Raw genomic sequence first — 16230 nt, forward strand, 5'->3', positions numbered from 1 at the left:
AGTCAACCAGTGGACAGTCTTCCAGTGGACAGTCAACCAGTGGACAGTCAACCAGTGGACAGTCAACCAGTGGACAGTCTTCCAGTGGACAGGCAACTAGTGGACAGTTTTCCAACCAAAAGTATCTACAGATGGTACAAACATTTCAAGAATTCTAGGAAGTGACTTAAAAAAGGAAACGAAAGTACAAAGAAGTCCCTATATGTTAATTTATTGTCAGTACTCTGTACAAATGTATACTGTCCATATTCATAAACTTGAACCAAAGAGTTAAGCCAAAATGACCTGACAAAGTGTACTTACAAGCTGTTACGTTAAAAAGTACAAATAGGTACCAAGATAATCACACTGAGGCAATATGTAAATTAGTAAAACACCATTGAAATACTGTTTAGTCAACCCTTTTGTTGTACACTCACCAACATTCCAACCAATCAATTCCGACCAATCAATTCCAACCAATCAATTCCAACCAATCAATTCCGACCAATCAATTCCAACCAATCAATATAAGTCTGATCTTTTAACCGTTTTTTTCTTATTTGCCATTCAGATTCATTGTTTTGTTTAAACGTATCTCTAACCAATCAGATTCATTGTGTTTTGTTTAAACTTATATCTAACCAATCAGATTCATTGTTTTGTTTAAACGTATCTCTAACCAATCAGATTCATTGTGTTTTGTTTAAACTTATCTCTAACCAATCAGATTCATTGTGTTTTGTTTAAACTTATCTCTAACCAATCAGATTCATTGTGTTTTGTTTAAACAAAGTAAATCCTAAGCCTTTGATAACAACTTCATTGTGTTTCAATTGAATTAGAATTTGAGATAAATATGTATGTATAAATGCTATGAAGAGGGAGAAAATATATGTATTTCACCACTGTCTGCTACACAGTGTTTCCGTCTAAAACTCCCGGAGAATTTCATTGAGAATCTGCTGATGCTACTGTAATCATTCAATAGACCAGGGAAGGGAAACTTTGATTGGGGGTGGGGCCACCAAAAATCAGAACTCATTATTTAAATTTTGGGGGAGGGAATTTATCTGAGGGCCTTCAAAAGTGGGGGTGGCTTATTCCTGCACTAGAGGAAGGATTTAAATAATCACACTTCACAAGTCAATCCGTTTGAAACTAAATTGTCTTTCTGATTGAATCAAGCTCTCTTCATGTAGAGCTCAAACTAGATATATAATGGCATGACCTCTTAATCAAGCCATTCAGTCACTAGTTTATAAAGTCACTAGTACATAAAGTCATTCGTTTGTAAAGTCACTAGCTAGTTCATAAAGTTTTGTTCACAAAAAGTGCCTATTCATTAGAAGACATACCTTCTTGTAAACATCGTAGTCTAAAAACTGTTTTTTTTCATCCATCAAAGACCAAACAAACACTGCCCAACGAGTTGCCCGTAACAATACTAAACATATACAGTACATTACAAAACTAGCTACTTCAAGACATGTTTCCTATTTAGGAACATTAGATTATGATACGTCTTCAACATGGCCGATCATTCAGCCGCTACAGTGCAGTTCAGTTCAGTTCAGTTCAGTTCAATTCAGTTCCTACCAGGTCAAAGTTGTACTTATTCTTTTTTCTTTTCTTTTTCTTTTCTTTTTACATCTTGGTCCCAAGCCCAGCTTATAAAAAGCATTCATCTTCGTTAGACAAAGTCACAAACTCTCTCATCCTGACAGCATTTGGTGTCAGGCCCGTAGAGGTATCTCGTTTATCAGGTCTGGTCCCAGGTAGAGATAGCGGACCAATTGTGCCACGGATTCAAACCCTCTATCTCTATAATCAAATCATTATCTTTTTTTTCATCCTCATGAACCTCAAACAGCATTTTGGTATCATTGTTTCTCTCCCCCTCAAAGGAAAGTCCATTCAGCAATACAGTCTTTCTCACAGCGTTCATTGTCTTTCCAAACCACGTTCTGCCATTGTCTTTCCAAACCACGTTCTGCCATTGTCTTTCCAAACCACATTCTGCCATTGTCTTTCCAAACCACGTTCTGCCATTGTCTTTCCAAACCACGTACTGCCATTGATTTTCCAAACCACACTCTGTCATTGTCTTTCCAAACCACCCTCTGTCATTAGCTTTGTCCTCTGTTAACCCCTCAGACCTCGGTGTATCACAGTGTTATTCCCTAATGTTCCTACTACGTCCTTCAGCCACGTCCTTCAGGCCCTCCATAGGCTTCATGACCTCGAAGGTGGTGAGGGACTTCTCCTTAATTTTCCCACTCTTGTCCACGTGTCTGATGCTCTGTGTCACTGTGATGGTTACCTGCTTCGTGGACATCCTGTTGTCCTGCCATTTAGTCTGTGGGGGGAACAAGGGCAACTCTTTATGAATGGGTATATATGTGGTATATACACTACCAGTCAATAGTTTGGAAACACCAACTCTTTCAACAGATTTTCTTTATTTTTACTATTTTCTACATTGTAGAATAATAGTGAAGACATCAAAACTATGAAATAACACATATGGAATCATGTAGTAACCAAAAAAGTGTTAAACAAATAAATATATATTTGATATATTCTGGGTAAATCTAAAAATTATTTTGTCAATGAATCTTATCCTCAACCTCCTCAACTTCAGAGGGAAGAGAAGAGTGTATTTTGAACAAAGACCTTCTCCTCCAACGCTCTTACAGGTTCCCATTTTGAGAAGGAGATGAGAGAGAATTGAGGAAAATACTTTTAAGATTCAACCATTAACTTACTATTCCCTCAGTGATAGAGTTGACTTACTATCCCTCAGTGATAGAGTTGACTTACTATCCCTCAGTGATAGAGTTGACTTACTATCCCTCAGTGATAGAGTTGACTTACTATCCCTCAGTGATAGAGTTGACTTACTATCCCTCAGTGATAGAGTTGACTTACTATTCCTTCAGTGATAGAGTTGACTTACTATTCCTTCAGTGATAGAGTTGACTTACTATTCCTTCAGTGATAGAGTTGACTTACTATTCCTTCAGTGATAGAGTTGACTTACTATTCCCTCAGTGATAGAGTTGACTTACTATTCCCTCAGTGATAGAGTTGACTTACTATTCCCTCAGTGATAGAGTTGACAGTGATAGAGTTGACTTACTATTCCCTCAGTGATAGAGTTGACTTACTATTCCCTCAGTGATAGAGTTGACTTACTATCCCTCAGTGATAGAGTTGACTTACTATCCCTCAGTGATAGAGTTGACTTACTATTCCCTCAGTGATAGAGTTGACTTACTATTTCCTCAGTGATAGAGTTGACTTACTATTCCCTCAGTGATAGAGTTGACTTACTATTCCCTCAGTGATAGAGTTGACTTACTATTCCTTCAGTGATAGAGTTGACTTACTATTCCCTCAGTGATAGAGTTGACTTACTATTCCTTCAGTGATAGAGTTGACTTACTATTCCTCAGTGATAGAGTTGACTTACTATTCCCTCAGTGATAGAGTTGACTTACTATTCCCTCAGTGATAGAGTTGACTTACTATTCCCTCAGTGATAGAGTTGACTTACTATTCCCTCAGTGATAGAGTTGAGCTTACTATTCCCTCAGTGATAGAGTTGACTTACTATTCCCTCAGTGATAGAGTTGACTTACTATTCCCTCAGTGATAGAGTTGACTTACTACTTACTATTCCCTCAGTGATAGAGTTGACTTACTATTCCCTCAGTGATAGAGTTGACTTACTATTCCCTCAGTGATAGAGTTGACGTACTATTCCCTCAGTGATAGAGTTGACTTACTATTTCCTCAGTGCGTAGGACGCTTCTTCTCTGTACTGTGACAGGTGAGGGCTGAAGCGCCTGGTTGTGGGAGGGCAGTATTGCAGGGTGGGCACTCAGCTTTACATTGTTCAGTCCTGCTTCAGACATGTCAGAGCACACCTGTAGATAGGCCTGGGCTGGGGCAGGCAAGCCATCTTCAAAGAAATCTGCATCTAGAAGAAAACACCTTTAATGTCCCCCTTTATTACCAGTCTCTTGTAGCAGTGGGCTCCCAAGTTGCACAGCGGTCTAAGGCACTGCATCTCAGTGCTAGAGGCATCACTACAGACACCCTGGTTCAAATCCATGCTGTATCACAACTGGCCATGATTGGGAGTGATAGGGCGGTGCACAATTGGCCCAGTGTCGTCTGGTTTTGGCCGGAGTTGGCCGCCATTGTAAATAAGAATTTGACGTTTTCGAACATCTTCTAAATTTGACGTTTGAGAAACATGGATGAACGTCTAATTCTGATGTGAGACTGTGAGAGCTGGTTGATACACCACTGCTCGATGCATAGGTTTGTCACATCTGCACTAAGTGAATGAGTCATGCAGCCTAAACATTGTTTTCTTGTTACACATGATAATGGATCTCCCTTAGTGACCACTAAAATACTTACTATTTCCATGGCAACTAGAGGCCTTTTGGCAATGTTTTCAACTTTTGCTGGCTTCAAACACATTCCACAGAAGGCCTAGTGTCTGCGGAATTTAGGTTTTCCTTTCAATTAAGACCTAGACAACCAGGTGCGGGGAGTTCCTTAATAATCAGTGACCTAGACAACCAGGTGAGGGGGTTTCCTTAATAATCAGTGACCTAGACAACCAGGTGGGGGGATTAATTTAATAATCAGTGACCTAGACAACCAGGTGAGGGGATTTCCTGAATAATCAGTGACCTAGACAACCAGGTGTGGGGATTAACTTAATAATCAGTGACCTAGACAACCAGGTGAGGGGATTTCCTGAATAATCAGTGACCTAGACAACCAGGTGTAGGGATTAATGTTTTAATTTGTGACCTCAGACAATTCCAGGTGAGGAGTTCCGAATTTAGGATTTTCGGTGACCTAGACAACCAGGTGAGAGGAGTTCCGTAATAATCAGTGACCTAGACAACCAGGTGAGGGGAGTTCCTTAATAATCAGTGACCTAGACAACCAGGTGAGGGGAGTTCCTTAATAATCAGTGACCTAGACAACCAGGTGAGGGAGTTCCTTAATAATCAGTGACCTAGACAACCAGGTGAGGGGAGTTCCTTAATAATCAGGGACCTAGACAACCAGGTGAGGGGAGTTCCGTAATAATCAGTGACCTAGACAACCAGGTGTAGGGAGTACCGTAATAATCAGTGACCTAGACAACCAGGTGAGGGGAGTTCCGTAATAATCGGTGACCTAGACAACCAGGTGAGGGGATTAACTTAATAATCAGTGACCTAGACAACCAGGTGAGGGGATTTCCTGAATAATCAGTGACCTAGACAACCAGGTGAGGGGAGTTCCTTAATAATCAGGGACCTAGACAACCAGGTGAGGGGAGTTCCTTAATAATCAGTTACCTAGACAACCAGGTGAGAGGAGTTCCTTAATAATCAGTGACCTAGACAACCAGGTGAGGGGAGTTCCAGAATAATCAGTGACCTAGACAACCAGGTGAGGGGAGTTCAGTAATAATCAGTGACCTAGACAACCAGGTGAGGGGAGTTCCTTAATAATCAGGGACCTAGACAACCAGGTGAGGGGAGTTCCTTAATAATCAGTGACCTAGACAACCAGGTGAGGGGAGTTCCTTAATAATCAGTGACCTAGACAACCAGGTGAGAGGAGTTCCTTAATAATCAGTGACCTAGACAACCAGGTGAGGGGAGTTCCTTAATAATCAGGGACCTAGACAACCAGGTGAGGGGAGTTCCGTAATAATCAGTGACCTAGACAACCAGGTGAGGGGAGTTCAGTAATAATCAGTTACCTAGACAACCAGGTGAGGGGAGTTCCATAATAATCAGTGACCTAGACAACCAGGTGAGGGGAGTTCCTTAATAATCAGGGACCTAGACAACCAGGTGAGGGGAGTTCCTTAATAATCAGTGACCTAGACAACCAGGTGAGGGGAGTTCCGTAATAATCAGTGACCTAGACAACCAGGTGAGGGGAGTTCAGTAATAATCAGTGACCTAGACAACCAGGTGAGGGGAGTTCCTTACTAATCAGTGACCTTAAGTGAGGAGTGAAAACCTGCAGACACTCAGCTCTCTGTGGAATGAGTTTGACAAGTGTGCCCTACTGTACATAGTGCAATACTTTGGCCCAGAGGTCTATATAGCAAATAAAATGGCGTTTCAGGTGCAGCCTAAAGCCGAACCAGGTAGGTTCTCTTACCAGGTGTGATGGTTTTCTCAGAGACAAAGCTTTCAGATGAGTTCTCAGAAGGGATATCCATACTCTGTATGGAGGAGAGTGGGATGTCTGTGTCTGTACTGGTCAGCCAGGTAGATTCTGTTTCCTTGGTCCAGCTCTCCAGGTACCTGGGCTCCAGAACATCAGTCCTGCTGCCACCACACCCCATGGTGCCTCCTATAGTTCCCCCTACTTAGCAGGGAGGGAGGGACAGACCAGGTTCTCCTCAGACAGAGAAAGAGGAGGGAGAAACCCAAACGGTGGGACTCTGGCTCTTGGGTCCTCTCAGACAGAGACAGGAAAATGAAGAGACAGACAGGTACCTCCTCTCAGCGGGCGCAGAGAAGGGAGGGATCAGAGCTGTGGATTCTGTGTTTCAGAGGTGATTTGGAATCCCACTCTCTTGAAGAGATAGCCCTTACTGGGACTCGTAAGCCCGGATGTTGTAACCCTAAGTTAACACTGATGTTGCCCTCTGACCTTTGGTCTAATGGGCTGGTGAGTCAACAGGAGACCGGGATGTCTACTTGGTCTAATGGGTTGGTGAGTCAGCAGGAGACCAGGATGTCCTCTTGGTCTAATGGGTTGGTGGGCCAGCAGGATGCCTGGGGTTGATTGCAATGTACCAAATACATGAGATCTAAGAAAAGAATCCGCCAGATGTCAAGAAATCAGCAGGAGATGCAATCCTCTCTCAAGGGGAAGGCTGAGGTAGTTTGTAGTGGCATTCACTACCAGTACCCATTTGTTCGATTTTCTGCCATTTTCTTAAAATCACTTCAGTTGATTTGTTTCAGCAGAATTGTTGGGGTCTTTTTTTCTACAGATTCCTGTTCCTCTGCAGGTGAAGTAGGACACACAGTGGGCGGGTCTTACATCTCACCTGGCCAACCTCTGCGCCTGCATTATCAACACCCCATTGGTCCAATGACATATCAGTCTGTCAGGGAAGGGAGCCTGAGGGGTTTTGCCTAGGGAAAGGATGGAGAAAGCATGTCAACTGTGCATGTCATTTGTTGTGCATTATAAAGTGACATCTTGTTGTGTTATTAGCTGCTGTTTTATGATTGAAATGAAATGCCTCAAGCCTATCTGACACAGCAAGTAGGGTGACTTTCATCTTAATTGATTGTTTCCATGTCTAATATTTGGCGTGTTTTTTTTAACGTTTTTTTGTGCAAAATGAAAATTACTGTTTGGGATTTTGAAATCATACTGACATCATAACCAACTGAAATGTCATATATATATATATACATATATATATATATATATATATATTTATTTGACCAATGTATCGAAATACTATATGCATTAGCGATATATTGGCACACGCCTGTAATAACAGTACGACAACACAGAGCACCACATCTATGTCGTTGTGGGCCATAATAACATCACAATAAATCAATGGACGTTTCAATAGAAAATTAGACAGATGCGACGGAAGGAAAAAAAATATGAACATGAATGGCTAATATTCAGCTGTAAGAAAGGCTACCCTTTTTTTCGTGTGTTCATCTGATATAAAAAGCAATAACAATAGTCTTGCGCTTGCATTCATTTACTTACTATCTACGGACATCCACCGGGTTCCTCTTTTTCCGCATGACCTCTCCTCCTCGCATCCCTCCTTTCAGAGCGAGTAGCCTTCCGCCAGTAGAACCACTGGGCCAATAATGACACTCCCCCTTCACCGTGTGTGTGTGTGTGTTACGCGCGCGGGGGCTGGCGCTCGCAAGCGTGAACGAGCCTGCCCTATGCGCGCATATTAGTGCTTGTAGCCAATTTGAACATTGATAGCAGAAATGCCACGTCATCTGCAGTCTCTTGATTCGTGTCTCACATATTTTCCGTAATGGGGCTATAGTGAAAAAACATACTGTCATTTATTAGACCTTCTTCTCTTGATTAAAGCATCACACTGGATTATATTTACAATGTGCATTACAGGTAATTACATTGTAATTAATTACTATTTGAAAAATATATTTGTATTCCTTATTTTACCTGGCTACTCAGAGTACATTGGAACTCAAATCAACTAAAGTAAAAGCAGGTCATGATGCTGGATGTAAAATCCCTGACACACCTACTCTCTGCTCACTGTGAGGCATCTAAGTATGAGTCAGAAGTATTGTGTAATGCTAAAGAGATGAAGTGCATCCCAAATGGCACCCCATTCCCTAAATAGTGCACTACTGTTGATGAGGCCCATAGGACTATGGTCAACAGGGAATATGATGCCGTTTGGGAAGCTCCCATTATGGTCCTTGTTCTCCTACACAGAAAAAAAGGGTTCTTCGGCTGTCCCCATTGGAAAACCCTTTAAATAACCCCTTTAGTCCCAGGGAGAACCCTTTTGGGTTCTATGTAGGACTCTTTCCACAGAACCAAAAAGGGTTCTCTCTGGAACCAAAAAGGGTTCTCCCTGGAACCAAAAAGGGTTCTCCCTGGAACCAAAAAGGGTTCTCCTATGAGGACAGCTGAAGAACAATTTTGGAACAGTTTTTTTTCTGAGAGTGTAGTGCTGTATGTCCTTTGTTATCCATTTATAGATTTTATTTTACATTATACTATACATTATATATTATACATTATATTATAGATGGACTTTATAGATTATAATATAGATTTTATTATACATTTGTCACGTCACGCCTTGGTCATTATATTTTGTGTTTTTGGTATATGTTTGGGTAAACCAGGGTGTGACATGGGTTTATATGTTGTGTTTCGTATTGGGGTTTGTAGTAATTGGGATTGTGTTGATTAGGGGTGTGTCTAGTTAGGCTTGGCTGCCTGAGGCGATTCTCAATTGGAGTCAGCTGCTTATCGTTGTCTCTGAATGGGAACCGTATTTAGGTAGCCTGAGTTCGCGTCGTATTTTGTGGGTGTTTGTCCTGTCTCTGTGTTATAGTCACCAGATAGGCTGTAATTAGTTTCACGTTCCGTTTGTTGTTTTGTATTCTCACAGTTATTTCATGTACGTATTCTTTCATTAAAGTCATGAGTAACCAACACGCTGCATTTCGGTCCGACTCTCTTCATTCAACAGACGAACACCGTTACAACAGTATATTATAGATTAACTTCATAGTGTCACGGTTTTCATATGGTGAAGGAGAGTCGGACCAAACTGCAGCGTGTCGATTGCGATCCATGTTTATTTAAACAAACGTAAACACGACTAAACATGAACACTACAAACAATAAACAAAACGAAAACCGAAAACAGCCTATACTTGTGTCAACTAACATCAAACAAGGACATCAAGACACTCAGGACAATCACCCACAATACAACCAAAAAATATGGCTGCCTAAATATGGTTCCCAATCAGAGACAACAATAAACACCTGCCTCTGATTTAGAACCACTTCAGACAGCCATAGACTTACCTAGAACACCCCACTAAGCTACAATCCCACTAAACTACACACCACATACAAAAACCAAATGTCACACCCTGGCCTGACTAAATACATGAAGAAAAACACAAAATACTTCGACCAGGGCGTGACACATAGATTATATTATAGACTTCTGTAACGATCGTTATAAGGAGTGGACCAAGGCGCAGGGTGATTTGGGTTCATCATAATTTATTTAAATGTGAACCAGCAACAAAACAATGAAGAGTAACAAACAAATGAACGTACAGCCGTGTAGGGCTCAAAAGCAACAATACAAAAACAAGATCCCACAAACAACAGGTGGGAAAAGGCTGCCTAAATATAATCCCCAATCAGAGACAACAATAGACAGCTGCCTCTGATTGGGAACCATACCAGGCCAACGTAGAAATACAAAAACTAGACTACACATAGAAATAATCAACTAGAACACTCCCCCCCCAGTCACGCCCTGACCTACTCCACCATAGAAAATAAAGGTTTTCTATGGTCAGGACGTGACAATTATATTATAGATGGACTTTATAGATTATATCATATATTATATTATATTATAGATCGACTTTATAGATTATATCATATATTATATTATAGATCGACTTCCACACAATCTGGAAAATATTTATGTGACCACAGTTGCGGCCAAATATGTTAAAAAATATATATTTTATTGAAGAAATAGGAATGTATAAAAAAAAGGACAATTGTAACAATACATTTAAACGCAACTGTACATACATAAACACTTTCCAGATTGTATGCAGTCAATCTATAATATAATCTATAAAGTCGATCTATAATATAATGTATAATATAATCTATAAAGTCGATCTATAAAATAATCTATAATATAATCTATAAAGTCGATCTATAATATAATCTATAAAGTCGATCTATAATATAATCTATAATATAATCTATAAAGTCGATCTATAATATAATCTATAATATAATCTATAAAGTCGATCTATAATATAATCTATAAAGTCGATCTATAATATAATGTATAATATAATCTATAAAGTTGATCTATAATATAATCTATAAAGTCGATCTATAAAATAATCTATAATATAATCTATAAAGTCGATCTATAATATAATGTATAATATAATCTATAAAGTCGATCTATAAAATAATCTATAATATAATCTATAAAGTCGATCTATAATATAATCTATAATATAATCTATAAAGTTGATCTATAATATAATCTATAAAGTCGATCTATAATATAATCTATAAAGTCGATCTATAATATAATGTATAATATAATCTATAAAGTCGATCTATAAAATAATCTATAATATAATATAATCTATAATATAATCTATAAAGTCGATCTATAATATCATCTATAAAGTCGATCTATAATATAATCTATAATATAATCTATAAAGTCAATCTATAATATAATCTATAATATAATCTATAAAGTCGATATATAATATAATCTATAATATAATCTATAAAGTCAATCTATAATTGTCACGCCCTGGTCGAAGTAATGTATGTTTTGTCTTCATTTATTTGGTCAGGCCAGGGTGTGACATGGGTTTTTGTGGTGCGTTTTTGTCATGGGGTTTTTGTGGGGTGTCTAGCATAGTCTATGGCTGCCTGAGGTGGTTCTCAATCAGAGTCAGGTGATTATCGTTGTCTCTGATTGGGAACCATATTTAGGCAGCCATATTCTTTGAGTATTTCGTGGGTGATTGTTCCTGTCTCTGTGTTAGTTGTCACCAGATAGGCTGTATAGGTTTTCACATTCCGTTTATTGTTTTTGTATTGTTCGTGTTTCTTCATTATTAAACATGTATCAAAATTACCACGCTGCATTTTGGTCCGACTCTCTTTCGACGGAAGAAAACCGTAACAGAATCACCCACCACACCAGGACCAAGCAGCGTGGTGACAGGCAGCGACAGCAGAAGCAGCGAAAGGAGGAATGGACATGGGAAGACGTTTTGGATAATATAATCTATAAAGTCAATCTATAATATAATCTATAAAGTTGATCTATAATATAAAATTTACCAAATTGACTCTCTGTGTTTCATATATTTCCTTCAATTTGCAAGAGGCTGAATGTATCTCACCGGCGAAAGCATCCGAGCGAACGAAACAGCGCCCCCTCTGTCTCACTATGTGTAGCGTATCTATCTGAAGCTGTCTGATCAGAAAGAGCATGACATTGTTGACGCCTGTAGCATTGAATGCAAGGGAAGCTAGCGAGTATTTCGCCTCCTTTCATATTTTTATTTTTGTATAATGATATTTTTATTTTTGTATAATAGCCCATCTGCGTTGAACCTAATTAAGTGAGCTCAGCTATGAATGGTCTGGGTTGGCGCCCCCTTGGGTTGTGCCGTGGCGGAGATCTTTGTGGGCTATACTCAGCCTTGTCTCAGGATGGTAAGTTGGTGGTTGAAGATATCCCTCTAGTGGTGTGGGGGCTGTGCTTTGGCAAAGTGGGTGGGGTTATATCCTTCCTGTTTGGCCCTGTCCGGGGGTGTCCTCGGATGGGGCCACAGTGTCTCCTGACCCCTCCTGTCTCAGCCTCCAGTATTTATGCTACAGTAGTTTATGTGTCGGGGGGCCGGGGTCAGTTTGTTATATCTGGAGTACTTCTCCTGTCCTATTCGGTGTCCTGTGTGAATCTAAGTGCGTTCTCTAATTCTCTCCTTCTCTCTTTCCTTCTCTCTCTCGGAGGACCTGAGCCCTAGGACCATGCCCCAGGACCACCTGACATGATGACTCCTTGCTGTCCCCAGTCCACCTGGCCATGCTGCTGTTCCAGTTTCAACTGACCTGAGCCCTAGGACCATGCCCCAGGACTACCTGACATGATGACTCCTTGCTGTCCCCAGTCCACCTGGCCATGCTGCTGCTCCAGTTTCAACTTCCACCTGACTGTGCTGCTGCTCCAGTTTCAACTGTTCTGCCTTATTATTATTCGACCATGCTGGTCATTTATGAACATTTGAACATCTTGGCCATGTTCTGTTATAATCTCCACCCGGCACAGCCAGAAGTCTCACTAGCATTGAATGCAAGGAAGCTAGACTGGCCACCCCACATAGCCTGGTTCCTCTCTAGGTTTCTTCCTAGGTTTTGGCCTTTCTAGGGAGTTTTTCCATGCCACCGTGCTTCTACACCTTCATTGCTTGCTGTTTGGGGTTTTAGGCTGGGTTTCTGTACAGCACTTTGAGATATCAGCTGATGTACGAAGGGCTATATAAATACATTTGATTTGATTTGATTTGATTTCGTGCACAACAAAAAAATGGAAGCCAGTTTGGATTTGGCTTCAGACCAATCACATCACAAACCAAACGTCAGAAACAAAACTTGCATTGTTGCATCTTGTTGTGTTGTCTTCATCCGGTGGCTAGCTAGCTATCTAGCTAAAACCATCCCTTTCCTAAATTAGCCATGGATGGAGATAGGGATCTGAACTTGTGGTATTACTTAATTCTCCGTACTGGCCAATGATTATAACGGCGATTTTGATCCGACCATAAATTCATACATTGTGCCCCTGGCCTGAGAGGATGGAAGTTCAACATGTAGCTAGATGTAGTATGCTAATGTTAACTAGCTGGTTTGGCATACCATGAAAGGAAGTTAGGCTAGCGAGCAAATATTTTAGCCAAGTAGCTTAGGACAACAAAAAATAAAGCGTATGACTGTTTAGGCAACAAGAAAGAGAGGAGGATGTCATTGGCATTTCTCTACAAGAAGGGCGAGTCAACATGTCTTTCTACTGGAATGCAAGCACACAGATATCAGAACCATGAACAGCCAATCATTATTGGTATCTATTAGTTGTCACTGTCACTAAGCATAGGTGAGGTGATGCTGAAATGTTGAAGTTGAAATCATGCTGAAATAGTGGAGGCAGCTCCTGTTGTCTTTGCGAATTGCGGTAACTCTCCGTGGTTCTAAATCAATAGCTGTTTAGTAGTCCGAAGGAAAAGGACCTTGCTTGACCATGTTGTCGGTCATGAAATATGTTTTGTGGACTTCACCGGACAGATGTTGCTCTCCAGTTTTGTGATGAAACTTAATGTGTGGTTGAATTTATTCTGCCACTGTGTCTCCTTATTGTCTTGGCCTTCAGGCCTACAGTATATATCAGGGTGTCAAGGCATATGAACTAAACAGTGTCTTCTTATTGTCTTGGCCTTCAGGCCTACAGTATATATCAGGGTAACAAGGCATATGAACTAAACAGTGTCTTCTTGTTGTCTTGGCCTTCAGGCCTACAGTATATATCAGGGTGTCAAGGCATATGAACTAAACAGTGTCTTATTAGTGTCTTGGCCTTCAGGCCTACAGTATATATCAGGGTGTCTTGAACTAAACTTCTTATTGTCTTGGCCTTCAGGCCTACAGTATATATCAGGGTGTCAAGGCATATGAACTAAACAGTGTCTTCTTATTGTCTTGGCCTTCAGGCCTACAGTATATATCAGGGTGTCGAGGCATATGAACTAACAGGTTATAGAGCAAACAACACAATTATCACAACACATAGGTTGTAATATGGCTTTTATTTGGGGATTGGCTTCCCTAGTGATTTTGCCTCTACTACTCAAAGGGACAGGATGTGAGATTCAAAGAAAGGGTCCAAATCACAGGTGTGGTTGGTGACCCCTGGTGACCCCTGGTGACCCCTGGTGACCCCTGGGGAGGACGGGCTTGTGGTAATGGCTGGAGCGGAATCAGTGGAATGGTTTCCATGGTTTCCATGTGTTTAATGCTATTTCGTCTGCTATCCCCGGCCCCTAGCTGTCTGAATAGCCGTGTCTCCAGCTCGCCTTACGTAGCAGCGACTACTGAATTGGCTCCCTGACTCATCTAGTGCTACTCACTGGACCCGATGATCACTATGCTACACATGCCTCTCCTTTCAATATTCCTTGTCTATTGCTGTTTTGGTTAGTGATTATTGTCTTATTTCACTGTCGAGCCTTCGGCTCTGCCCAATATGCCTTAGATAGCCCTTTTTTTCTACCCCCCCACACATGCGGTGACCTCACCTGGCTTAATTGGTGCCTCTAGAGACAAAACCTCTCTCATCGTCCCTCAATGCCTAGGTTTACCTCCACTGTACTCGCATCCTACCATACTCTTGTCTGTACATCCTACCATACCTTTGTCTGTACATTATGCCTTGAATCTATTCTTCCGCGCCCAGAAGTCTGCTCCTTCTACTCTCTGTTCCGAACACACTAGACGACCAGTTCTTATATCCTATCCTTCCTTATATCCTTATATCCTAGCTGTACCCTATCCTACTCCTCCTCTGTTCCTCTGGTGATGTAGAGGTTAACCCTGCAGCCCCTAACTCCACTCCCATTCCCCAGGCGCTCTCATTTGTTGACTTCTGTAACCGTAAAAGCCTTGGTTTCATGCATGTTAAGAAGCCTCCTCCCTAAGTTTGTTTTATTCACTGCTTTAGCACACTCTGCCAACCCGGATGTCCTAGCCGTGTCTGAATCCTGGCTTAGGAAGGCCACCAAAAATCCTGACATTTCCATCCCTAACTATAACATTTTCCCGACAAGATAGAACTGACAAAGGGGGCGGAGTTGCAATCTACTGCAGAGATAGCCTGCAGAGTTCTGTTATACTGTCCTGGTCTGTGCCCAAACAGCTCAGCACCCCCTGCAGCAACATGCCCAAGTCCCCACCCCCTGAAATAAAAGCCAACAGCTCAGCACCCCCTGCAGCAACTTGCCCAAGTCCCCCCCTTCCCTCTCTGAAATAAAACCCCGGCCAACAGCTCAGCACCCCCTGCAGCAACTTGCCCAAGTCCCCCCCTTCCCTCTCTGAAATAAGACCCCGGCCAACAGCTCAGCACCCCCTGCAGCAACTTGCCCAAGTCCCCCCCTTCCCTCTCTGAAATAAGATACCCCGGCCAACAGCTCAGCACCCCCTGCAGCAACTTGCCCAAGCAACCCCCTTCCCTCCCGCTTCTCCTTCACCCAAATCGCGAGAGCTGATGTTCTGAAAACGCTGCAAAATCTGGATCCCTACAAATCAGCTCGGCAAGACAATCTGGACCCTCTCTTTCTAAAATTATCCGGCAAAATTTTTGCAACCCCTATTACTAGCCTGTTCAACCTCTCTTTCATATCATCTGAGATCCCCAAAGATCCCCTCTTAAATGGGGGAGACACTCTAGACCCAAACTGTTATAGACCTATATTCATCCTACCCTGCCTTTCTGAAATCTTCAAAAGCCAAATGAACAAACAGATCACCGACAATTTCGAATTCCACCGTACCTTCTCCACTATGCAGCCTGGTGTCCGATCTGGTTATAGGTGCACCTCAGCCATGCTCAAGGTCCTAAACGATATCATAACCTACATCGATAAAAGACAGTACTGTGCAGCCGTCTTCATCGACCTGGCCAAGGCTTTCGACTCTGTCAATCACCGCAATCTTATCAGCAGACTCAATACCCTTGGTTTCTCAAATGACTGCCTCGCCTGGTTCACCAACTATTTCTTAGGTAGAGTTCAGTGTGTCAAATCGGAGAGCCTGTTGTCCGGACCTCTTGCAGTCTCTATCGGATTGCCACAGGGTTCAATTCTCGGGCCGACTCTTTTT

General features: G+C 41.5%; 1 protein-coding gene across 1 annotated transcript; it reads right to left on the reverse strand.

Moving 5' to 3' along the window:
* Positions 1 to 204: 204 nt before the first annotated feature.
* On the reverse strand, positions 205 to 7144 carry baalcb (BAALC binder of MAP3K1 and KLF4 b). The gene is given in 4 exon segments (XM_029653044.2): positions 205 to 2187; positions 2189 to 2338; positions 3771 to 3964; positions 6175 to 7144. Coding segments are annotated over 4 exon segments (594 nt in total). The 5' UTR covers positions 6362 to 7144; the 3' UTR covers positions 205 to 2124.
* Between the last annotated feature and the right edge of the window lie 9086 nt (positions 7145 to 16230).

Source organism: Oncorhynchus nerka, linkage group LG24, assembly GCF_034236695.1.
Source record: "Oncorhynchus nerka isolate Pitt River linkage group LG24, Oner_Uvic_2.0, whole genome shotgun sequence".
Lineage (NCBI taxonomy): Eukaryota > Metazoa > Chordata > Actinopteri > Salmoniformes > Salmonidae > Oncorhynchus > Oncorhynchus nerka.